At 46.4% G+C, this 26,687-nt stretch overlaps 1 protein-coding gene across 1 annotated transcript in view; it reads left to right on the top strand.

The window, feature by feature from the left end:
- The first annotated feature begins 19,971 nt into the window (after positions 1-19,971).
- The window catches only part of glb1l (galactosidase, beta 1-like), a 91,065-nt gene continuing 84,349 nt past the window's right edge, over positions 19,972-26,687 (top strand). Inside the window, exons 1-2 of the mRNA XM_072580066.1 lie at positions 19,972-20,050; positions 20,430-20,599. Of these exons, the coding sequence (XP_072436167.1) occupies positions 20,003-20,050; positions 20,430-20,599 (218 nt within the window). The 5' untranslated portion in view covers positions 19,972-20,002. The remainder of the gene's footprint in view (positions 20,051-20,429; positions 20,600-26,687) is intronic.

Below are 26,687 nucleotides of genomic sequence, written 5' to 3'. Positions count from 1 at the left end.
ACACTGAGGTACAGGCTACTAGACTAGACGTTAGCAAGGAGGAGACTTTAGCAATTCTGGAAAGTGTGAAAATAGATATATCCCCTGGGTCGGATGAGATTTATCCTCAGATTCTCTGGGAAGCTAGGGAGCAGATTGCAGAGCCTTTGGCTTTGATGTTTATGTCGTCATGGTCTACAGAAATAGTGCCAGAAGACTGGAGGATAGCAAATGTTGTCCCCTTGTTCAAGAAGGGGAGTAGAGACAACCCTGGTAATTATAGACCAATGAGCCTTACTTCAGTTGTGGGAAAAGGTTATAAGAGATACGATTTTTAATCATCTAGAGAGGAATAAGTTGATTAGGGATAGTCAACACGGTTTTGTGAAGGGTAGGTTGTGTCTCACAAAGTTTATTGAGTTCTTTGAGAAGGTGACCAAACAGGTGGATGAGGGCAAAGTGGTTGATGTGGTATATTTGGATTTCAGTAAGATGCTTGATAAAGTTCCCCATGGTAGGCTATTGCACAAAATATGAAGGCATGGGATTGAGGGTGATTTAGTGGTTTGGATCAGAAGTTGGCTAGCTGAAAGAAGACAGAGGGTGGTGGTTGATGGGAAATGCTCATCCTGGAGTTCAGTTACCAGTGGGGTACCAAAAGGATCTGTTTTGGGTCCCCTGCTGTTTGTCATTTCTATAAATGACCTTGATGAGTAAATTTGTGGATGACACTAAGGTCAATGGAGTTGTGGATAGTGCTGAAGGATGTTGCAGGTTACAGAGGGACATAGATAAGCTGGAGAGCTGGGCTGAGAGGTGGCAAATGGAGTTTCATGTGGACAAGTGATTCACTTTGGTTGGAGTAACCGGAATGCAAAGTACTGTGCTAATGGTAAGATTCTTGGTAGTGTAGATGAGCAGAGAGATCTCGATGTTCATGTACATAGATCCCTGAAAGTTGTCACCTAGGTTGATAGGGTTGTTAAGAAGGCATAGGGTGTGTTAGCTTTTATTGGTAGAGGGACTGAGTTTCGGAATCATGAGGACATGCTGCAGCTGTACAGAACGCACTTGGAGTATTGTGTACAGTTCTGGTCACTCCATTATAGGAAGGTGTGGAAGCTTTGGAAAGGGTGCAGAGGAGATTTACTAGAATGTTTCCTGGTATGGAGGGAAGGTCTTATGAGAAAAGGCTGAGGGACTTGAGTCTGTTTTCGTTAGAGAGAAGAAGGTTGAGAGGTGGTGTAATTGAGACATATAAGATAATCAGAGGGTTAGATAGGGTGGACAGTGTGGGCATGTTTCTTTGGATGGCGATGGCTAGCACAAGGGGAATAACTTTAAATTGAGGGATGATAGATATAGGAGAAAGTGAGGATTGCAGATTCTGGAGATCAGAGCTGAAAATGTGTTGCTGGAACATTCCTGAAGAAGGGCTCATGCCCGAAAGGTCGATTCTCCGGATGATAGATATAGGACAGATGTCAGAGGAATTTTCTTTACTCAAGAGTAGTAGGGGCAAAGACTCACCAACTTTAAGGGTATTTAAATGGTCATTGGATAAACATATGGACGAAAATGCGACCGTGTAGGATAGATGGGCTTCAGATTGGTTTCACAGGTCGGCGCGACATTGAGGGCCAAAGGGCCTGTACTGTGCTGGAATGTTCTATTAATAAATTAGAGAAAGACTGCAGAAACCTATGGAACAGAGGGATTTGGAAATCCATCAGATCATCAGGCAACTACCGGCTTCCCAGTCTGGTGCAGCTGCTTCCTAGCATGCCGTCCTTGGCTCGTTGTGGCAGTGTGAAGCGATCTCCCGGCCTCCTGATCCTCAAAATGAAGCCAGGGCCCATTGCAGATTGGATGCTAGGTGCCAGTGAGGTTCGAAATTGGAAGATCGTTGTTCTGAACTTTTATTTCTGCAACACCAGACAGTTTATTTCTCTATTTTCTAAGATCTTGTAAATAAGGAAGCTCTACCTGGGTACCTTTGTATTTAAGATAGTGCTGTGAGTGACAACGTATAAACTTTTCACTGTACTCATTAAGTATATGTGGTAAAAAAAGCTTATTCTAATTCTAAAGATATAGGAGCTACCCTTGACAGCTCTCTATGGTAAAGAATTCCACAGACCCATTGCCCTCTGAGAAGACAGTTCTCCTTATCTCTGTAGTCCTTGTTCATGAACTAGGTTAATTTTCCTCTGCTTCAAGTTTCAGTCTTGCATCAAGCACACCACTTGGTGGTCATGAGTATGCCACTCCTCAATTGGTACAAAACTGTGGAGGGAGCAATTTGTTCATTTCCTACAGTGCTCTGGTTCTATGTCCAGTTTGGCTCTATTTAGTCATTCCTGCATCTTAATTAATGGTTGTCTTTTGACTTTAAAACCAGTATTATATATCCTTATTTGTGTACAGAGCTATCTGATTTTAAATTACTGTCAGTGGTTCAAAGAAAACAATCCCAGTCTATTCAATCTTTCTTTTTGATTAAAACCTTCCAGACAATATAAAAGCACCGTTGTGCTACTGAGACTTTATAAAGCTCTGATTAGGCCCCATTTGGAGTACTGTGTCCAGTTTTGGGCCCCACACCTCAGGAAGGACATACTGGCACTGGAGTGTGTCCAGCCGAGATTCACACAAATGATCCCTGGAATGGTAGGTCTAACATATGAGGAACGGCTGAGGATCCTGGGATTGTATTCATTGGAGTTTAGAAGATTAAGGGGAAATCTGATAGAAACCTACAAGATAATACATGGCTTGGAAAGGGTGGACACGAGGAAATTGTTTCCGTTAGGCGAGGAGACTAGGACCCGTGGACACAGCCTTAGAATTAGAGGGGGTAAATTCAGAACAGAAATGCGGAGACATTTCTTCAGCCAGAGAGTGGTGGGCCTGTGGAATTCATTGCCGCAGAGTGCAGTGGAGGCTGGGACGCTAAATGTCTTCAAGACAGAGATTGATAAGTTCTTGTTGTCTCGAGGAATTAAGGGCTACGGGGAGAATGCGGGTAAGTGGAGTTGAAATGCCCATCAGCCATGATTGAATGGCGGAGTGGACTCGATGGGCCGAATGGCCTTACTTCCACTCCTATGTCTTATGGTCTTACAAGAAAACATCCTAATAAATCCTCTCTGTACCTCCTCTAGTGCTATACTTTCTGTACTGAGGTGGCCAGAACTGCACACAGTATTCCACGATGTGGAGGTGCTGGTGTTGGACTGGGGTGTACAAAGTTAAAAATCACACAACACCAGGTTATAGTCCAACAGGTTTATTTGGAAGCACTAGCTTTCAGAGCGCTGCTCTTTTATCAGACAACCACCTGATGAAGAAGCAGCGCTCCGAAAGCTCGTGCTTCCAAATAAACCTGTTGGACTATAACCTGGTGTTGTGTGATTTTTAACTTTGTCTACAATATTCTATTTCAGGCATGGCCAAAGCTCTCTACAGCTCTAACATTACCTCGTTGCTCTTAAACTCTGTGCCATGACTGATGAAAGCAAGTGTCCCATATGCCTTCCTAACTGTCCTATTCACTTGCACTGCCGACTTCAGGGATCTGTGAATAATTACTCCAAGATTTCTCCACTTCTCTGAGCTATTCAGTGTCCTGCCATTCATTAAATTTTCCCACATCTTGTTTCTTCTTCCAAAGTTCATCACCTTGCACTTATCAGGGTTAAGTACCATCTGCCACTGCTCTGCTCATCTGATCAACCCATTATACTGTTATGAAGGTGTAGAATTACTGTACCTTTAAGAGAGTTGAAAAGCTAGCAAGGACAAACACACAGAGTCTGGAACAAGGTAACAGTGCAACATTTGATCAAAACCAATAGTACAGCTGTGTTGCTATGATACAAAAAAAAATTCAAATTTGGCCAATCAGTTTAAATTATGCCCCAATATACCAGAATCCAATCAAATTTGAATTTAGTATTTTGATAATATTAAAACCAATGAAACGATCTGAAGTTTCGGGGTATAAAAGCGGACATTTTGAACTGTTAGCGGGAGAACTGCCAAGCCACACTCTCAACACCAATAAATACAGACTGCCAGCAGAACAGCTCTCTGAAATGTACCTGTTTATAAGATGTTTGTGCAGCAGAACACCAAAAAGACAGAGGAAAATCTGCAGAGGACGATACAAAAAGAAGATTCAACAGCTGGCTTGTTTTGAAAGTTGAATTTTTTGTAAATTTTAATCGGGATTTTTCTTATCGGACTAGTGTTGTAGAGTGGGAGGTAAAAGATAGGTTTAAGAGAAAGGGGTTGTAAATAGTTGTTGGTTTTAATATTCTCTGTTGGACTTAAAGAATAAAGTTGTTAATTTTTACTTTAAATAGTGACCTCTGGGATAGTTCTTTGCCTCTCGAATTTTAACAGATTACAGCGCAGGGTCAATCTTTTCTGTGTTGCTGGTTTAAATTAGCAGAAGAGTTTACCCTGTGTCGTAAGTATATCTTCCTGTGACTTGCAACCATCTTTGCTATAGACCACTACATATAAAGCAAACAATACGGGTCCCAATACTGATCCTTGTGGTACATCGCTGGACACCGGGTTCCAGTCACTTAAACCGCCTTTTACTACTCCCCTTTGTGTCCTGTTACTATGCCAGTTTCTGATCTATCACAACAAATTTTACTCAGATCTATGTGCTTTAACCTTCTCAATCAGTATCCAATATGGGACCTTGTCAAAAGCTTTGGTAAAATTCATATTACATTTTCACTTGATCACATTTTCAAAAAATTCTAACAAATTTGTTAGGCATTATCTCTCTCCAATAAAGCTATGCTGACTATCCCTAATTAACCCATGTCTTTCAAGTGGGTATTAATTCGCTCCTTCAGAATTTTTTCCAACAGTTTTCTGACCACTGACATAAGACTCACTGCTCTGGAATTTCCTGTTTCATCTTTAACATCCTTCTTGAAAATTGGAATCACATTAGCTGTCCTCCAGTTCCCTGGCATTTCCCCTGTGGCCAGAGAAGAATTAAAAATTTGTCGTCAGAAAACAAAGAACGAAGAAGAATAAAGAGCAATACAGCATGGGACAGGCCCTTCGGCCCTCAAGCTTGTGCTGACACATTTTGCCCTTCCATACTAATACTGCCTTCCCTTACAGGATCCGTATCCCTCTATTTACTTCCTATTCATGTAATTGTCCAAATGCTTCTTGAATGCTGCTATTGTGTCTGCTTCCACCACCTCCTCTGGCGACATGTTCCAAGCACTCTCCATCCTTTGTGTGAAAAACTTGCCTCACAGATCTCTTTTAAACACTCCCCCCTCACACCTTGAACCCATGTCCCCTCGCAACTGACCCCTCCACCCTGGGAAAAAGCTTCATACTTTCCATTCTATCCATGCCATTCACAACCTTATAATCTTCTAACAGGTCACCCCTCAACCTCCTACATTCCAGAAAAAACAAACCCAGTCTATCCAACCTTTCTTCATAGTTAAAATCTTCCATACCAGGCAACATCCTGGTAAATCTTTTTTTGTACTGTCTCCAAAGTATCTACATCCTTCTGGTAGTGTGGTGATCAGAACTGTCCATAATATTCCAAGTGTGGCTTAACTAAAGTTCTATAAAACTGCAGCATAACTTGCCTATCCTTATACTCAATGCCCCTTCTAATTAAGGCAAACATGCCATAAGCCTTTTTCACTCCCTATCTACCTGCACTGCCACTTTCAGTGATCTATGGACCTGCACACCCAGATCCCTCTGCATATCAATACTCCTAAGGGTTCTGCCTGTACTTGACCTTCCAAAATGCATCACCTCACATTTGTTTGGGTTAAATTCCATCTGCCATTTTCTGCCCATGCCTCTAACTGATCTATATCCTGTTGTATCCTCTGACAATTCTCCACACTATCTGCAACTCCACCAATCTTTGCATTGTCCACAAATTTATTAATTTGACTCTGTCTTCCATGACTAAACCAGTTCTGTCTCCATCTTGCCAGCTCACCCCTGATACCATATGACTTCACCTTTTGTACCAGTCTGCCATGATGGACCTTGTCAAAGGCTTTACTGAGGTCCATGACGACAACATCAGCTGCTTTTCTCTCATCAATCATCTTTTTCACCTCCTCAAAAAACTCAATCAAGTTAATGAAGCACGACCTTCCCCACACAAACCCATGCTGTCTATCGTTAATCAGTCCATTTGCTTCTTAATGTGCATAGATCTTGTCTCTGAGAACCTTTTCCAATAATTTCCCTCCCACTAACATCAGGCTCACAGTCCTGTACTTTCCAGGATTGTCCCATATACCCTTCTTAAACAAATCCACAACATTAGCTATTCTCCAGTCTTCTGGGACCTTGTCTGTGGCCAAAGAGGATACAAAGATGTTTGTCAATGCTCCAGCAATTTGTTCTGTTGCCTCCCTCAATATTCTGGGATAGATCCCATCAGGACCCAAGGACTTAACTATCTTAATACTTTTTAAGATGCACAACACCTCTCCTTTTTAATAGCAACTTGGCTTAGAAATTTGACACACCCTTTCCTGAGATCATCCTCCACCAATACCTTCTCGTTGATCAATATCGACACAAAGTATTAGTTTAGGACCTCACTTACCTCTCCTGGCTCCACACATAGATTTCCTTTTTTGTCCTTGAGTGGTCCAACCCTTTCCCTGGCTATCATCTTGCTTTTCATATATGTATAAAAAGCCTTGGGATTCTCCTTAATCCTGTTTGTTGGAGGATTTTCTGGGAGGATTCTTGGAGGAGCTGTGTTAGTCACTGCACAGGAGTAAGCAAAAGGAAGGCTAGCTCTAGCGGAGCGACCATTTTGAGAAGAGCTGCTTCCTGGTGGTTTAAGTGTAGGTTTAAGTGAATACCTAGCTTCAGTGAGGAGGGCAAGCAGCAGTGAGTTAAGGTAGTCAGAGGAGGAGCAAACTACAACAGCTGCTGAAGACACGAGGGTAAAGCAGAAGTGGAAGGAAGTTTAACTGTGAAACTACAGGCAACAGGTAAGTGAGTGGCTGGTGAGAAGTTCTAACAGTTTTGGATTCTGCTGGGGGAGATGGCTCCAGGGGAAGGAGGCAGCAGTTGGGTTCATGGCACCGTGGCTGACTCTGCTACACAGGAGGGCAGGGAAAAAGAGAGAAAGAGCGATAGTGATAAGGGATTCAGGTGTAAGGGGAATAGATAGGTGTTTGTGCAGCTGTAAACAAGAGTCCAGGATAGTATGTTGCCTCTCTGGTGCAAGGGTCAAGGAGGTCTCGGAGCGACTGCAGGGCATTCTGGGGGAGGATGAACTCCCAGCTGTTCTAGTGCATATAGGCATCAATGATATCGGTAACAAAAGGGGATGAGGTCCCACAAGAGGAATTTAGGAAGTTAGGAGTTAAACTAAAAAGTAGGACCTCAAAGGTAGTAATCTCAGGATTGCTACCAGTGCCATGTGCTAGTCAGAGTCAGAATGGCAGGTTAGCTCAGATGAATATGTGGCTTGAAGGATGGTGCCAGAGAGAGGAATTCAAATTCCTGGGACATTGGAACTGGTTCTGAGGGAATTGGGACCAGTACAAATCAGAGGTCTGCACCTAGGTAGGACTGGAACCAATGTCCAAGGGAGACCGTTTGCTAGTGCTGTTAGAACTAATATGGTTTCAACTGATATGGCAGGGGGATGGAAACCAATGCAGGAAGTTGGAGGGAAGTGAAGCAGGGACAGAAATAAAAGGACAGTGACGGGAAAAGTGGAAGTGGAAGGCAAAGAAACCAAAAACAACAATCAAAAAGGGCCACATTTCATAATGATTCTAAAGGGCAATAAATGTCAAAAAAAATGAGCCTGAAGACTTCGTGCCTCAATGCAAGGAGCATTTGTAATAAGGTGGATGAATTAGATTAGATTACTTACAGTGTGGAAACAGGCCCTTCGGCCCAACAAGTCCACACCGCCCCACCGAAGCGCAACCCACCCATACCCCTACCTTTACCCCTTACCTAACACGGGCAATTTAGCATGGCCAACTCACCTGACCTGCACATCTTTGGACTGTGGGAGGAAACCGGAGCACCCGGAGAAAACCCACGCAGACACGGGGAGAACGTGCAAACTCCACACAGTTAGTCGCCTGAGGCGGGAATTGAACCCAAATCTCTGGCGCTGTGAGGCAGCAGTGCTAACTGCTGTGCCACCGTGCCGCCCACTGCACAGATTCTGGATTAGTGGTGCTGGAAGAGCACAGCAGTTCAGGCAGCATCCGAGGAGCAATAAAATCGACGTTTCGGGCAAAAGCCCTTCACCAGGAATAAAGGCCTGCACAGACAGTTATTAACGGTTATGGTGTAATTGGGATCACAGAGACCTGTCTCCAGGGTGACCAAGGATGGGAACTCACTGTCCAGAGTTATTCAATTTTCTGGAAAGACAGACAGAAAGGAAAAGGAGGTAGGGAAGAGTTGCTGGTTAAGGAGGAGATTAACACAATAGTAAGGGAGGACATTAGCCTGGACAATGTGGGATCTGTATGGGTGGAGTTGTGGAACACCAAAGGGAAAAAGACATTAGTAAGAGTTGTGTAAAGGCCACCAAACAGTAGTTGTGATGTTGGGGACTGTATCAAACAGGAAACTAGAGATGTATGCAGTAAGGGTACAGCAGTTATTATGGGTGACTTCAATCTATATGGTGATTGGACTAATCAAACCTAGACTAGGTATTGTGTATTGAGACAGGATTAATTATCAACATTGCGGCAGGAGATCCTTTGGGGAAGAGTGACCATAATATGGTAGAATTCTTCATTAAAATGGAGAGTGACCCAATTGAATTGGAAACTAGGGTCCTGAACTTAAAGAAAGCTAGCTTTGATAGTATGAGGCATGCATTGGTGAGGAGAAACTGGCCAAGGATACCGAAGGGGTTGACAGTGAATTGGCAAAGGCAGACATTTAAAAAAACACCTGGATGAACTTCAACAATTGTCCATCCCTGTGTGCTGTAAGAGTTAAACAGGGAAAGTGGCTCACCCGTGGCTAATCAGGGAAATCAGGGCTAGTGTTAAAGCCAAAGAGGAGAAACCTTTTCACACAGAGGGCAGTGCATTCATGGAATGAGCTACCAGAGGAAGTGGTGGAGGCTGGTACAATTACAACATTTAAATGGCATCTGGATGGAGGCATGAATAGGAGGGATGTAGGCTGGCAAATAGGACTAGGTTAGTTTAGGATATCTGGTCGGCATGGACGAGTTGGACCGAAGGGGCTGTTTCTGTGCTGTACACCTCTATGACTTTATATAAATTGGGCCAGAAAAGGCAGCAAATTCAAGGGCTGTGTGGAATGCTCTGCCCCAGAGGGCAGTGGAGGCCCAGTCTCTGGATTCTTTAAGAAAGAATTGGATAGAGCTCTTAAAGATAGTGGAGTCAAGGGGTATGGAGATAAGGCTGGAACAGGATACTAATTAGGAATGATCAGCCATGATCATATTGAATGGCGGTGCAGGCTCGAAGGGCAGAATGGCCTACTCCTGCATCTATTGTCTATTGTCTATTGTCTATTGACTGGTAGAAATTTAAAATTTAGCACAGGAGTACAAAGGGTTTAATTTGGAGGGGAAAAAAGAATATGGAAGTAAGCTTGTGGAAAACATAAACACTGACTGCAAAAGCTTCTCTCAATATAGAACACAGAACAGTACATCACTGTACAGGCCCTTCAGCCCACGATGTTGTGCCAAACATTTATCTTAATCTAAGATGAACCTAACCTACACACCCCTCAATTTACTGCTGTCCATGGGCTTGTCCAGCAGTCACTTAAATATCCCTAATATCTCTGACTCTACTACACTGCTGGCAGTGCATTCCACGCACCCACCACTCTCTGCGTAAAGAACCTACCTCTGACATCTCCCCTATACCTTCCTCCAATCACCTTAAAATTATGACCCCTCATGACAGCCATTTCTACTCTGGAGAAAAGTCTCTGGCTTTCTACTCTATCTATGCCTCTCATTATCGTGTACACCTCTATCAAGTTACCTCTCTTCCTTCTTCTCTCCAGTGTAAAAAACCCTAGCTCACTCAACCTCTCTTCATAAGATAAGCCCTTCAATCCAGGCAGCAATCCTGGGAAATCTCCTCTGTGCCCTCTCTAAAGCATCTACATCCTTCCTATAATGAGGTAACCAGAACTGGACATAATATTCCAAGTGTGGTCTAACCAGGGTTTCATAGAGCTGCAGCAAAACCTCATGAATCTTAAACTCAATCCCCATTAATGAAAGCCAAAACACCATACGCTTTCTTAACAACCCTATCCACTTGGGTTGCAACACTTAGGGACCTATGTACATGGATCCAAAGATTCCGCTGTTCCTCCACACAGCCATGAGCATTCAAATTCGACCTTCCAAAATGAATCACTTCACATTTATTCAGGTTGAACTCCATCTGTCACTTCTCAGCCCAGCTCTACATCCTGTCAATGTCTTGTTGTAGCCTGCAACAGCTCTTGACACCATCTATAACACTACCGACATTTGTGTCATCAGCAAATTCACTAACCCACCCTTTCACTTCTTTATCCAAGTCATTTATAAAAACTACAAAGAGCAGAGACCCAAGAACAGATCCCTGTGGGACATCACTGGCCACTGACCTCCAGGCGGAATACTTTCCATCCATGGGTTTAGATTAGAGTGGTGCTGGAAAAACACAGCAGGTCAGGAGATATCCGAGGAGCAGAAAAATTGATGTTTTGGGCAAAAGCCTGATGAAGGGCTTTTGCCCAAAACGTCGATTTTCCTGCTCCTCGGATGCTGCCTGACCTGCTGTGCTTTTCCAGCACCACTCTAATCTAAACTCTGGTTTCCAGCATTTGCAGTCCTCACTTTTGCCTACTTTCCATCCATTACCACTCATTTTGGGTGGCACGGTGGCTCAGTGGTTAGCACTGCTGCCTCATAGCACCAGTGACCTGGGTTCAATTCCCAGCTCAGGTGACTGTTTGTCTGGAGTTTGCACATTCTCCCAGTGTCTGCGTGGGTTTCCTCTGGGTGCTCCAGTTTCCACCCACTGTCCAAAGATGTGCTGGCCAGATGAATTGGCCATGCTAAATTGCCCATTGTGTTAGGTCCGCTAGTCAGGGGTAAATATAGGGTAGGGGAATGGTCTGGGTGGGTTACTCTTCGGATGGTTGGTGTAGACTTGTTGGGCTGAAGGGCCTGTTACCATACTATAGGGACTCTAATCTAAAGTCACTGTACTCTTTTGGCCAGCCAATTATGTATCTAGACAGCCAAAATTCCCTGTATCCCATATCTCCTAACTTTCTGAATGAGCCCACCACGGGGAACCTTATCAAATGCCTTACTGAAATCCATATACACCACATCCACTGCTTGACCATAGTCAACTTGTCTCGTCACATCCTCAAAGAAGTCAATAAGGTTTGTGAGGCATGACCTGCCTTCATAAAGCCATGCTGACTAACTTTAATCAAACTATGTTTTTCCAAATAGTCATAAATCCTATCTCTCAGAATCCTTTCCAGTACCTTGCTTACCACAGGCGCAAGACTGGCTGGTCTGTAATTCCCGGCATTTCCCTATTCCCTTTCTTGAACAGAGGAACAACATTCACCTCCCTCCAATCATCAGGTACTACTCCTGTGGAGAGTGAGGATGCAAAGATCATCGCCAGAGGCACCGCAATCTCATTCCTTACTTCTAATAGTAACCTTGGATATATCTGGTCCAGACCTGGGGATTTATCTATCTTGATGCTTCCCAGAATTTCAAGCACAACCACTTTTTTTAATATCAATCTGTTCAAGCCAATTAACCTGGTCCACGGCGTTCTCACTATCAACAAGGTCCCTCTCTCTAGTGAATACAGAAGCAAAAAATTCATTTATGGCCTCCCCTATCTCTTCAGGTTCCAGGCACAAGTTCCCTCCACTGTTCCTGATCGACCCTACCCTGCCTCTGGTCATTCATTTATTTATTACAGACATGTAGAATGCCTTTGGTTTTCCCTAATCCTTCCTGCCAAGGCATTTTCGTGCTCTCTCCTAGCACCCCTCAGTCCATTTTTGAGTTCTTTCCTAGCTACCCTGTAATCCTGTAAAGCTGTGCCAGATCCTTGCTTCCTCAACCTTAAGTAAGCTTCCTTTTTCCTCTTGACAAGAAGCTCCTCTGCTTTTGTCCTCCAAGGCTCCTTCACCTTACCATTCCTTGCCTGTCTCAGTGGGGCAAAGTTATCCAACACTCGCAAAAAACGCTCCTTAAACAGCATCCACATTTCTGTTGTCATTTCCCTTCCACTGACACACTCATTCGATTGGCTGAACTGGTCCTCAACAATGTCTGCTTTGAATCCTTTGTCCACTTTCTCCAGACCAAAGGGGTAGTAGCCATGGGCACTCGCATGGGCCCCAGCAATGCCTGCCTCTTCGTTGGATACGTGGAACAGTTCATGTTCCGCAGCTACACTGGCACCATTTACCACCTTTCCCTCTGTTATACCGATGACTGTATCGGCGCCACCTCGTGCTCCGGTGACTAACTCAACACGAACTTCAAGTTCAAACCCACCGACTCCCACAGCTACCTGGATGACACCTCCTCCCACCACCCCCCCCAACTTGTGAAAACATTATCTTTTATTCCCAATTCCTTCACCTCCACTGCATCTGCTCCCAGGAGGACCAATTCCACCATGGAACATTCCAGGTGCCCTCCTTCTTCAAGGACCACAATTCCCACCTACCCTCCCCACCTCAGACAGAGGTCGAGAGGGGTCTTGATTGAGGTCTACAAGATCATGAGAGGTGCAGACAGGGTGAATAGCAAGAAGCTTTTTCCCAGAGTCAGGGTCTCAATTACTAGGAGTCACGAATTAAAGGTGAGAGAGGAAAGGTTTAGGGGAGATATGCATGGAAAGCTCTTTATGCAGAGGGTAGTGAGTACCTGGAATGCATTGCTAGTGGAGGTGGTAGAGGCTGGCACGATAGCGTCATTTAAGGTATATCTAGACAGGTACATGAATGGACAGAGAGTAGAGGGATACAGATCCTTAGAAAATAGGTGAAGGGTTTAGATAGAGGATCTGGATCGGTGTGGGCTTGGAGAGCTGAAGGGCCTGTTCCTGCGCTGTAATTTTCTTTGTTGTTTGTTAGATTCTAGAAGAGTTCCAATGGACTAGAAAGTAGCTAATGTAACCCCACTCTTTAAAAAGGGAGAGGGACAGGAAATATGAATTTGATTAGATTACCTACAGTATGGAAACAGGTCCTTTGGCCCAACAAGTCCACACAGACCCTCCGAAAAGTAACTCCACCCAGACCCATTCCCCTATCCTATATCCTGACTAATTCACCTAGCACTATGGGCAATTTAGCAAAGCCAATTCACCCGACCTGCACATCTTTGGACTGTGAGAGGAAACCGGAGCACCCGGAGGAAACCCAGGCAGACACAGGAGAATGTGCAAACTCCACACAGACAGTTGCTAGAACACACAGAGGCTAGAATCGAACCTGGATCCCTGGCGCTGTGAGCCACCGTGCCGCCCAAAATTATAGGGTGGCTAGCCTGACAGGAGTAGTGTGAACTGAGTATTTCGGAAGCAGTGACAGAATCCTAGTCAGCATGGATTCTATAAAGGGAAATCATGTTTGACACATCTTCTGGACTTTTTTGAGGATGTGACCAGTAGAATGAACAAGGGTGAATCAGTAGATCTTGAGTAACTGGACTTTCAAAAACTTTTGACAAGGTTCCACACAAGAAATTAGTAAGGAAAATTAAAGCTCATGGCATCAGAGGTAATGCATTGACATGGATAGAGAATTGGTTGGCAGGCAGGAAGCAGAGAATTAGAATAAACAGGTTCTTTTCAGAGTGGCTGGCAGTGGGATACTGCAGGGTTCAGTGCTGGAATCCCAGTTCACAATATACATTAACGATTTGGACAAAGGAATTGAATGCAATATGTCCAAACTGCAGATGACACTAAGCTGGGTGGCAGTTTGTGGTGTGAGGATGTTGCTAAGAGGCTGCAGCGTGACTTGGACTGGATGGCTGAGTGGGCAAATAGTTGCAATATAATGTGAATAAATGTGAGGTTATCCACTTTGGTCACACAAACAGGAAGGCAAATTATTATATGAATGATGGCAGCTTAGGAAAAGGTGAGGTGCAACAATAGGGGAGGCAATAGCCTAATGGTATTATTGCTGGACTGTTAAACCAGACACCCAGATAATGAGCTGAGGACCTAGGTTCAAATTCTGCCTCAGCGAATGGTGGAATATGAATTCAATTAAAAAATCTGCAATTAAGAGTCTAATGAATCCATTGTCGATTGTTAGAAAAACCCATCTGGGTTCACTAATATCCTTTAGGGAAGGGAATTGACATCCTTACCTGGTCTGGCCTACATATGACTCCAGACCCACAGCAATGTGATTGATTCCTAACTGCCCTCTGGGTAATTAATGCTGCTGAGCCCGTGATGTCCTCAGCCCATGAATGAATTAAAAAAAAGGCCTGGGTGTCATGGTGGAGCGGTCGCTGAAGGCTGGCATGCAGGTGCAGCAGGCAGGGAGGAAAGCTAATGGCACGCTGGCCTTCATAGCAAGAGGATTTGAGCAAGGATGTCTGGTGTTGGACAAAGTTAAAAATCACACAACACCAGGTTATAGTCCTACAGTTTATTTGGAAGTACTAGCTTTAACAGTGCTGCTCCTTCATCAACGAGCTACTTGAACAAGGAGCAGTGCTCTGAAAGCTAGTATTTCCAAATAAACCTGTTGGACTATAATCTGGTGTTATAATTTTTAACCTTGCTGCAGTTAAACAGAGTCTTGGTGAGGCCACACCTTGAGTATTGTGTGCATTTTTGGTATCCCAATCTGAGGAAGGACATTTTTGTTATTGAGGGAGTCCAGCAAAGGTTTACCAGACTGATTCCCAGAATGGCTGGACTGACATATGAGGTCGAATGGGCTTGTATTTGCTGGAATTTAAAAGAATGAGGGGGGATCTCATAGAGACATATAAAATCCTGATGGGACTGGACAGGCTAGATATAGGAAGAATGTTGCCAATGTTGGGGAAGTCCAGGCAAGGGGTCACAGTTTAAGAATAAGGGATGAGCCATTCGGGACTGAGATGAGGTAGCATTTCTTCAGTGAGAGAGTTGTGAACCTGTGGAATTCTCTCCCACAGGAACCTGTTGGGGCCAGTTTGTTAGATAGACTCTGGAGAAAGCTGAGGTAAAAACAATGACTGCAGATGCTGGAAACCAGATTCTGGATTAGTGGTGCTGGAAGAGCACAGCAGTTCAGGCAGCATCCAAGTAACTTCGAAATAGGGCTTTTGCCTAAAACGTCGATTTCGAAGCTACTTGGATGCTGCCTGAACTGCTGTGCTCTTCCAGCACCACTAATCCAGAATCTGGAGAAAGCTGGATGTGGTCCTTGTGGCTAATGGGATCAAGGGGTATGGGGACAGGATGGGAATGGGATACTGAAATTGCATCATCAGCTGTGATCATATTGAATGGTGCAGGCTTGAAGGGCTGAATGGCCTGCTCCTGCACCAATTTTCTACGTGTCTATGTTTAAGGGGTCTTACTGTCTCTCTAATTACTCTTTAATCCTTAATGTATTTGTAGAATCCCGTTGGATTCTTCTTAACCCTATGAGGCAAAGCTATCTCATGGCCTCTTTTTGCCATCCTGATTTCTCTCTTAAGTATACTCCTACTGCCTTTATACTCTTCTAAGGATTGACTCGATCCCTGTTGCCTATATCTGACACATGCTTCTTTCTTATTCTTGACCAAAATCTCAATTTCTCTAGTTATCCAGTATTCCCTACACCTACCAGCCTTGCCCTTCATCCTAACAGGAACAAATTGTCTCTGGCATCTCATTATCTCATTCCTGAAGGCTGCAGTGCAGCTACATAAGATAATAAAAAAAGGAGTTTATCTCTCCACGCTTCAGGCTCACTGCCTTTATTCCTGATGAAGGGCTTTTGCCCGAAACGTCGATTTCGCTGCTTGTTGGATGCTGCCTGAACTGCTGTGTTCTTCCAGCCCCACTAATCCAGTATTTGGTTTTCAGCATCTGCAGTCATTGTTTTTACCTTACAGAAAAGGTTTACCAGGATGTTGCCTGGTCTGGGGGATTCTAGCCATGGAGAAAGGTTGGATAGACTGGGTTTGTTTTCACTGGAAAACAGGAGGTCGAAGGGGTGACCTGATAGAAGTTTATATGGGGGTGGGGTGGGGGCATGGATAGAGGGAAAAGTATGAGCTTTTTTCCAGGGTGGAGAGGTCAATTACTAGGGACACAGATTCAAGGTGTGAGGGAAGAAGTTTAAAACATCTCACACACCCCCAACCCCACCTTCACACCTGCAAACCCCCACAGCCCCCACCCTGTCCCCACCCACTCACACCCCTCTCACCTTCACATCAACCCACCCCCCCTCAACTCTCTCTCTCTCTATTCCCTCTCCCCTCACAGGTTTTTCACACAAAGGGTAGTGAGTGCCTGGAAGTGGTGCCAGAGGAGGTGGTGGAAGCAGACACAATAGCAGCATTCAAGAAGCCCTGGACAAACACATAGATAGCAAGGGAATAGAGGGATACGGATCCTGTAGTGAAGACTGTTTTTGTATGGAAGGGCAAAAGATGTCAGCGCAGGCCTGGAGGGTCAAAGGGCCTGTCCTTTGCTGTGTTCTTTGTTCTAACAAGGGACACTCCCAGGACAGGGACAGCACAGGGTTAGATACAGAGTAAAGCTCCCTCTACACTGTCCCCATCAAACACTCCCAGAACTGGAACAGTATGGGGTTACATACAGAGTAAAGCTCCCTCTAGGGTGTAGGTTTGCTTGCTGAGCTGTAGGTTTGATATCCAGACGTTTCGTTACCTGGCTAGGTAACATCATCAGTGGTGACCTCCAAGTGAAGCGAAGCTGTTGTCTCCTGTCATTTCCTGTTCGTTTTCTGAGGGGTTGATAGATGGTGCCTAGATCTGTGTGTTTGTTTATGGTGTTGTGGTTGGAGTGCCTGGCCTCTAGGAATTCTCTGGCAAGACCCAGTACATCCCATGGACAAAACCAACGTTATCTACAAAATTCCTTGCAAGGACTACCACAAACACTACATAGGACAAACAGGAAGAAAGTTAGCCATCAGGATACATGAACACCAGCTAGCCACAAAAAGACACGACCCTCTCTCCCTTGTAGCCCTACATACGGATGAAAACAAACCACCAATTCGACTGGGATAACACATCTATCCTGGGACAGGCTAAGCAAAGGCATAGACCTAGATGCCATCCATCAACCCCTCAGAAAATGAACAGGAAATGACATCACCACAAACCCCAGGAACCCCATCCAGGAGAAAGATATAAATAGAAAGCAGGAGACAACAGCTTTGCTTCACTTGGAGGTCGCCACTGATGATGTTACCTAGCCAGGTAATGGAACGTCTGGATATCAAACCTACAGCTCAGCGAGCAAACCTACACCCTAGATCTCAACCTGAGCTACAAACCTTCACAAACCTTGCAAAAGCTCCCTCTACGTTGTCCCCCATCAAACACTCCCAGGACAGGGACAGTACAAGGTTAGATAGAGAATACTCACAACCACATGACGCTCAGATCAATCATGAAGGGACTCGCTTTGAGGCCCCTGCTTGTCATTCGGTTGCCTCATTTCCCACATTTTTTTCATCTCTCTCTTGAATTCAGTCACAGATTAAAATGGGGAACCCAATCTCTCACTGTTCCCCGTCCCCCAGGGCACCCTGAAGCTGCTCTGTGACACTCTGCAGCCTTGCTGTAGGGATGGAACTCTGTCCAGAAATCACAGTGACAGCCTCAGAAACAGGGGACGGGGAGGTGGAGAAGGGAGGGGGAGGTGGGGAAGAGGAGAGACGTGGACAGGAATGTGGGGAGGAGAAGGAGGGGAAGAGAAGGGGGAAGAGGAGGGGGAAAGGGGGAATGAGGGGGTGAGGAGGAGGGGTGGGGAGAGGATGAGAGGGATGGGGAGAGGAGGAGGGAGGGAGATGAGATAGGACAAGAGAGTGGAGAGGAAGGTGAGGGAACGAGGAATAAGGGACGGGGAAAGAGAGTGGAGAGGTAGGTAAGGGGACGAGGAGTGAGAGACAGGGAAAGGGTGTAGAAACAGTGAGACGGAGGGAGAAGGGAATAAAGAGAGGGTGACGGGGATGTAGAGGTGAGGGGTGGGAGGGGGTGGGGACCAGGTGAGGTTGGGAGTGTGAAGGCGGTGTTTGGGGGAATGTGAGATGTTTACTAGAAGTGGCCCCTGGGCGGTGTGAGGGTGGGGTGATGTAGGTGAGTGTGGGGACAGAGAGTGGGCGTCTGAGAGTGTGGGGATGAGGGTTATGTGAAGACAGGGGGTAACAGGTGGGGGCAGGGGGTGTGAGGGGATGAGGACTGGGGGTGGGAACAGGAGTGTGAGGACAGGTGGTAGGGTATGGGGAGTGAGGACACGGGTGGGTGGGTGTGGGGACGGGGTGTGGGTACAGGGATGTGGGGAGAGAGGGTGTGGGTGTGGGAACGGGGGTGGTGAGGATGTGGGAACGGGGGTGGTGAAGGTGTGGGGGCGGGGGTGGTGAGGGTGTGGGGGCGGGGGTGGTGGGGCTGTGGGGATGGGGTGGTGGGGGGTGTGGAGACGGGGGGTGGGGAGAGAGGGTGTGAGGGTGTGGAAACAGGGGGGTGGGGAGAGGGTGTGGGGGAGGGGTGTGGGGGTGGAGGGAGTGGGGGAGGTGTGGGGGTGGGGGTGTGGGGGAGGTGTGGGGGTAGGGGTGTGGGGGTAGGGGAGTGGGGGTGGGGGTGTGGGGGAGGTGTGGGGGTGGAGGGTGTGGGGGTAGGGGAGTGGGGGTGGGGGTAGGGGTGTGGGGGTGGAGGGAGTGGGGAGGTGTGGGGGTAGGGGAGTGGGGGTGGGGGTAGGGGTGTGGAGGGAGTGGGGGTGGGGGTAGGGGTGTGGGGGAGGTGTGGGGGTGGAGGGAGTGGGGAGGTGTGGGGGTAGGGGAGTGGGAGTGGGGGTGGGGGTAGGGGTGTGGAGGGAGTGGGGGTGGGGGTGGGGGTAGGGGTGTGGGGGAGGAGGGAGTGGGGGTGGGGGAGGAGGGAGTGGGGGTGGGGGGTAGGGGTGTGGGGGAGGTGTGGGGGTGGAGGGAGTGGGGAGGTGTGGGGGTGGGGGGAGTGGGGAGGTGTGGGGGGTGGGGGAGGTGTGGGGGTAGGGGAGTGGGGGTGGGGTGTGGGGGGCTGGGGGTAGGGGAGTGGGGGAGGTGTGGGGGTGGGGGTGGGGGTGTGGGGGTGGGGGTAGGGGTGTGGGGAGGTGTGGGGGTGGAGAGAGTGGGGAGGTGTGGGGGTGGGGGAGGGGTGGGGTAGGGGTGTGGGGGTGGAGGGAGTGGGGAGGTGTGGGGGTGGGGGAGGTGTGGGGGTGGGGGTAGGGGTGTGGGGAGGTGGTGGGGGTGGAGGGAGTGGGGAGGTGTGGGGTAGGGGAGTGGGGGTAGGGGTGTGGGGGAGGTGTGGGGGTGGAGGGAGTGGGGGTGGGGGTAGGGGTGTGGGGGAGGTGTGGGGGTGGAGGGAGTGGGGGGTGGGGGGTAGGGGTGTGGGGGAGGTGTGGGGGTGGGGGTGGGGGTAGGGGTGGGGGTAGGGGTGTGGGGGGAGGTGTGGGGGTGGGGGTAGGGGTTGTGGGGGAGGTGGGTGGGGGTGGAGGGAGTGGGTGAGGGAGTGGGGGGGTGGGGGTAGGGGGTGTGTGGGGGTAGGGGTGGGGGTGGGGGTAGTGTGTGTCAGTGGGCCGGGGCTGGCCCCGGGTGGGGGAGGGGCCGTTGAGTCCGTTCCATTTTCGAACCCGCCCGCCCGGTTTATATCAACAACCGCCAACTGCCCCCCCCGCCCCCCCCGGCATCGGACAGGCCCCGGCCCCGGCCCCAGGCCCCAGGGCCCAGGATGGCTCCCGCTCTCTGGCTGCTCCTGCTCCTGGCCCCGGGGCTGGCGGTGAGTGAATATACCCCCCAATCCCTAACACCCCCCCCCCCCTCCCCCCGGGTCACGGCTTCACCAACGGCCCGCCCCATACTGTCCCTCAGTGTGAACCCAACCCCCACACTCTCCCTGTCCCTGTCCCTGTCCTGGGAGTGTTTGATGGGGACAGTGTAGAGGGAGCTTTACTCTGTATCTAACCCCGTGCTGTCCCTGTCCTGGGAGTGTTTGATGGGGGACAGTGTAGAGGGAGCTTTACTCTGTATCTAACCCCGTGCTGTCCCTGTCCTGGGAGGGTTTGATGGGGGACAGTGTAGAGGGAGCTTTACTCTGTATTTTTTTAATGTTCACGACTTGGAGTATTTTTAGCTTCATGAAACTCTTTGTTTTACAGACTTCTAAGTCGGGTACTTTCACGGTTGATTATGAAAATAATTGCTTCAGCAAAGATGATTCCTGTTTCCGGTACATCTCTGGGAGTATACACTATTTCCGAGTTCCTCATATCTATTGGAAGGACAGGCTACAGAAAATGTACATGGCTGGGCTTAACACAATCCAGGTGTAAGTATGGCACAACCCAAAGGTTATTGTGGCAATCAGGAAAGAAGGAAGTGCTACTCTGCTAGATGAGGGATAGGCAGAGGTGGGTAATACAGATTAGAGTCAAGATTAGAGTGGTGCTGGAAAAGCACAGCAGGTCAGGCAGCATCCCAGGACCAGGAAAATCGACTTTTTGGGCCTTCATCAGGAAACTGCAAACTAACCTTTTGTGATTTATGTACAAGGGCACTCACATCCTTCTGTATCTCAGAGTTCTGCATTCTCTCACCAATTGGATCATATGCATTCTTAATTCTTCCTGCCAGAATGGATAGTCTACTCAAGAGTAGGGCAGATCTCCCTAGTACTTTGGACTAATCATTTTACCTCAAACAGCATTATTAATTAAATGAATCTGGTTATTTGAATCTGGATGTCTTGAAACGGTTAAAGGTGGATAAACCCCCAGGACCTGATCAGGTGTACCCGAGAACTCTGTGGGAAGCTAGAAAAGTGATTGCTGGGCCTCTTGTGGAGATATTTGTATCATCGATAGTTACAGGTGAGGTGCTGGAAGACTGGAGGTTGGCAAACGTGGTGCCACTGTTTAAGAAGGATGGTAAAGACAAGCCAGGGAACTATAGACCGGTGAGCCTGACCTCAGTGGTGGGCAAGTTGTTGGAGGGAATCCTGAGGGACAGGATGTACATGTATTTGGAAAGGCAAGGACTGATTAGGGATAGTCAATATGGCTTTGTGCATGGGAAATCATGTCTCACAAACTTGATTGAGTTTTTTGAAGAAGTAACAAAGAAGATTGATGAGGGCAGAGCAGTATATGCGATCTATATGGACTTCAGTAAGGTGTTCAACAAGGTTCCCCATGGGAGACTGATTAGCAAGGTTAGATCTCATAGAATACAGGGAGAACTAGCCATTTGGATACAGAACTGGCTCAAAGGTAGAAGACAGAGGGTGGAGGGTTGTTTTTCAGACTGGAGGCCTGTGACCAGTGGAATGCCACAAGGATCGGTGCTGGGCCCTCTACTATTTGTCATTTACATAAATGATTTGGATGCGAGCATAAGAGGTACAGTTAGTAAGTTTGCAGATGACACCAAAATTGGAGGTGTAGTGGACAGCGATGAGAGTTACCTCAGATTACAACAGGATCTGGACCAGATGGGCCAATGGGCTGAGAAGTGGCAGGTGGAATTTAATTCAGATAAATGCGAGGTGCTGCATTTTGGGAAAGCAAATCTTAGCACGACTTATACACTTAATGGTAAGGTCCTAGGGAGTGTTGCTGAACAAAGAGACCTTGGAGTGCAGGTTCATAGCTCCTTGAAAGTGGAGTCGCAGGTAGATAGGATAGTGAAGGCAGCGTTTGGTATGCTTTCCTTTATTAGTCAGAGTATTGAGTACAGGAGTTGGGAGGTCATGTTGCGGCTGTACAGGACATTTGGTTAGGCCACTATTGGAATATTGCATGCAATTCTGGTCTCCTCCTATTGGAAAGATGTTGTGAAACTTGAAAGGGTTCAGAAAAGATTTACAAGGATGTTGCCAGGGTTGGAGGATCTGAGCTACAGGGAGAGGCTGAACAGGCTGGGGCTGTTTTCCCTGGAGCGTCGGAGGCTGAGGGGTGACCTTATAGTGGTTTACAAAATTATGAGGGGCACGGATAGGGTAAATAGACAAAGTCTTTTCCCTGGGCTGTGTGAGTCCAGAACTAGAGGGCATAGGTTTAGGGTGAGAGGGGAAAGATATAAAAGAGACCTAAGGGGCAACTTTTTCACGCAGAGGGTGGTACGTGTATGGAATGAGCTGCCAGAGGATGTGGAGGAGGCTGGTACAAGTGCAACATTTAAGAGGCATTTGGATGGGTATATGAATAGGAAGGGTTTGGAGGGATATGGGCCGGGTGCTGGCAGGTGGGACTAGATTGGGTTGGGATATCTGGTCAGCATGGATGGGTTGGACCAAAGGGTCTGTTTCTGACCTGTACATCTCTATGACTCTATTTATTAACAAATGTAGATGCGGTCAAAAGAATCATGAGCAGGCGAAACTATTCAGCCTCATTCTCCATCATTCAATAAGATCCTGACTGATCTGAATGTAACCTCAAATCCACATTACTCCTACCCCTGATAACCTTTCACACCATTTCATCCATCTCTGCATTAAAAATATTCAAGGACTCCTACTTCCACCTCCCTTTCAAGAAGAGAAGTCAAAAAGTTCACAGTCCTCTGAAAGAAAATGTTTTCATCTCATCTCTGTTTTAAATGGGTAATCTCTGATTCTTAAACTGCAGACTAACCTTTTGTGATTCATGCGTGAGGGCACTCAGATCCTTCTGTATTTCAGAGCTCTGCAATCTCTCACCATTTAGATCATATGCTTTCTTATTCTTCCTGCCAGAATGGACAATTTCACATTCTCTCACACTCCATTTACCATACCCTTGCCCACTTACTTAATAGAACATAGAACATTACAGAGCAGTACAGGCCCTTCGGCCCTCTATGTTAGACCAACCTGTGACATTAATCTGAAGCCCATCTAACATACACTATTCATTCTCACCCATATGCCTATCCAATGACCGTTTAAATACCCTAAAAGTTGGCTAGTCTACAACTGATATAAATCTTGGATACAAAGAAGAATAAAAGGATTAATAGTAGCATTACTTACCTTTCTAAAAAAACATTAAAAACAGGTTTGAGCTTCTATTTTCACCAGTTTCTTTACTGTTTGTGGCCTTGCTGTGTATATATTTACTGCTGTAGTTTAGACAACCCAGCACAAAATAATGCATTGGAAGGAAATTATTTTAGGGCTGTGGATATGAAAGATGCTTTTGAAATGTAGGGTTTTTTTCTCTCTTGACAAGCTCCCATTGCTCATTACCATTTACTCATTATAGAACATAGAACAGTACAGATCAAACTAACTGACATACCGTTTATTTTACTCTCATCGATGTGCCTATCCAAGACTCACTTAAATGTCCCTAATGTATTTGACTCTACTACCAACACTCTCTGTGTAAAGAACCGACTTTGAAATCTCCCCTAAACCTTCCTCCATTTACCCGAAAATTATGCCCCCTCCAGATAGACATTTCTGCCCTGGAAAAAAAGTCTCTGACTGTTCACTCCATCTATGCCTCATCATCTTATACACCTCTATCAAGTCACCTCTCATTCTTCGCTCCATGAGAAAAGTCTTAGCCTCCTCAACCTTTCTTCTTTAGACATGACCTCCATACCAGGCAGCGTCCTGGTAAATCTCCTCATCTTTCCTATAATGAGGCGACCAGAACTGAACACAATATTCCAAGTGTGGTCTAACCGGGGCTCTATAGAACTGCAGCATAACCTCGCGGCTATTAAACTCAATTCCCCTGCTAATGAAAGTCAACACCGTGTGCCTTCTTAACAACCCTATCAACTTGGGTGGCAACTTTGAGGGATCTGTGGACATGGACCCCAAGATACCTCTGTTCTTCCACACTGCCAAGAATCCTGTCTTTAACTCTGTATTCTGCATTCAAATTTGACCTTGCAAAATGAATCACTTCACATGTCTCCAGGTTGAACATATCTGCCACTTATCAGCTCAGTTCTGCATCCTGTCATTGTTCCGTTGCAACCTACAACAGCCTTCCACACTATCCACAACTCCTCCAACCTTCATGTCATCAGCAAACTTACTAATCCACCCTTCCACTTCCTCATTCAAGAAATTTATAAAAATCACAAAGAGCAGAGGCCCCAGAACAGATTCCTGCAGAACACCACTGGTCACTGAATAGTTCCATCCACCACCACCCTCTGTCTTCTATAGGCCAACTAGTTCTGTATCCAGACAGCCAGATTTCCTTGTATGTTATGCCTGTTTACTTTCTGAATGAGCCTGCCACGGGGAACCTTATCAAACATCTTGCTAAAATCCATGTACACCACATCCACTGCTCTACCTTCATCAATGTATTTTGTCACATCCTCAAAGAATTAAATCAGGTTTGTGAGGCATGACCTGCCCCTCACAAAGCCATGCTGACTATCTCTAATCAAACTATGGTTTTCCAAGTAATGATAAATCCTGACCCTTACAATCCTCTCCGATTATTTGCCCACCACTGATGTAAGATTGACTGGTTTGTAATTTCCAGGATTATCCCTATTCCCTTTCTTGAACAAGGGAATACCATTCACCTCCTTCCAATCATCTGGCAGTACTCCTGTGGACAGTGAGGATGCAAAGATCATTGCCAAAGGCACATTAATCTCTTCCCTTGCTTCCCGTAGTAACCTTGGGTATATCCTGTCTGGCCCAGGGACTTACCTATCCTTATATTTTTCAACATTTTCAGCACATCTTCTTTCTTAATATCAACCTGTTTGAACATATCAGTCTGTTTCACGCTGTTATCACAAACGGCAAGTGCTTCCTAAACATCCTCCACATTTCCGTTGTGCCTTTCCCTGAAAACATCTGTTCCCAGTTTAGGTGCCCCAGTTCCTGCCTAATAGCATTGTAATTCCCCCTCCCCCAATTAAATACTTTCCCATACTGTCTGCTCCTGTTTCTCTCCATGAGTATAGTAAAGGTCAGGGAGTTGAGATCACTATAACCGAAATGTTCTCCCACCAAGATCTGACATTTGGCATGGCTCATTGCCAAGCACAAAATCCAATATGACTTCCCCTCTGGTGTTAGAGTCATAGAGATGTACAGCATGGAAACAGACCCTTCGGTCCAACCTGTCCATGCTGATCAGATACCCTAACCCAATCTTGTCCTACCTGCCAGTACCCCTCCAAACCCTTCCTATTCATATACCCATCCAAATGCCTCTTAAATGTTGCAATTGTACCACTTCCTCTGGCAGCTCATTCCATACATGTACCACCCTCTGTGTGGAAAAGTTGCCCCGTAGGTCTCTTTTATATTTCACTGTTTTCCCAGATGCACTTTGATGTCCAGTGGTACATGAATTCAAACAGCGAAGGCAGTAACTGTGCAGGTGTTTTTTTTCTCTCTCCTGCAATGACCTCACCATGTACTTCCTTTGTCTGCTGTTCTCCCTTTTGCTGTTGTTTTGACCTTTTTTTTCCAAAATTCCAAAATAATGCAACAGCATATAAAACAGTAATTGCTGCTCCTGGAATTTGAGAAAATCACCTCCAGCACCTAAAGTACCTCAAAAAAGGAGCAGCTGTTACAGCCAGACATTTTTCCCATCCTCCAACTTGGATTACCCAGAATCCTTAACCTAAGTCAGCCTATTGAATCAGGAATCCTTCCTGGACACACCTGACAAAAACTGCTCAAATCAAACTATTTGAACTAAGGAGATTCCACTCAATATTATGGAAGTTTAAATTACCGATGACAACAACTCTGTTACTAGTGAGTTTTGAGAAGATTTGTAGCTCAGGTTGAGGTTCTGGATGTAGGTTTGCTCACTTCCAGTTCAGGGATGTGTAGAAAATTCCTAATAAAGTGACTGCCCCTTTCCTGTTTCTGACTTCCACCCATAATGACTCTGTAGAAAAATCCTCCTCGACGACCTCCCTTTCTGCAGCTGTGATACTCTTCCCTGATTAGCAATGCCACTCCCTCACCTCTTTTACCTCCCCTGCTATTCCTTTTGAAACATCTAAGCCCTGTAACATCCAACAACCATTCCTGCCCCTGTGATATCCAAGTCTTAGTAATGGCCACAGCATCATTGCTTCAAGTACTGATCCATCCACTGAGTTCATCAATCTTATTCCTGATACTTCATGCATTAAAATAGACACTTCAACCCATCACTGCATCTTTCTCCTATCAACTGTCTATCCCTCCTCACGGACTGTTTGCACACTGTATCTGGCTGTTCACTACATACTCCATCATTTGATCCATTGCTCCGGTTCTCACCCTCCCCCACCAATCTAGTTTAAATCCTCCCGAACAGTTCTAACAAACCTCCCTCCCAGGTTAGTGATGTCCCTCCAGTTCAGGTGCAACCTATCCTTCTTGTACAGGTACCACCTTTCCCAAAAGGTATCTCAATGATCCACATATCTGAAGCCCTCCCTCCTAT

Source organism: Chiloscyllium punctatum, chromosome 10, assembly GCF_047496795.1.
Source record: "Chiloscyllium punctatum isolate Juve2018m chromosome 10, sChiPun1.3, whole genome shotgun sequence".
Classification (NCBI taxonomy): Eukaryota; Metazoa; Chordata; class Chondrichthyes; order Orectolobiformes; family Hemiscylliidae; genus Chiloscyllium; species Chiloscyllium punctatum.
Note: the sequence above shows the minus strand (reverse complement) of the source record. Positions and strands in the feature narration are given on the sequence as shown.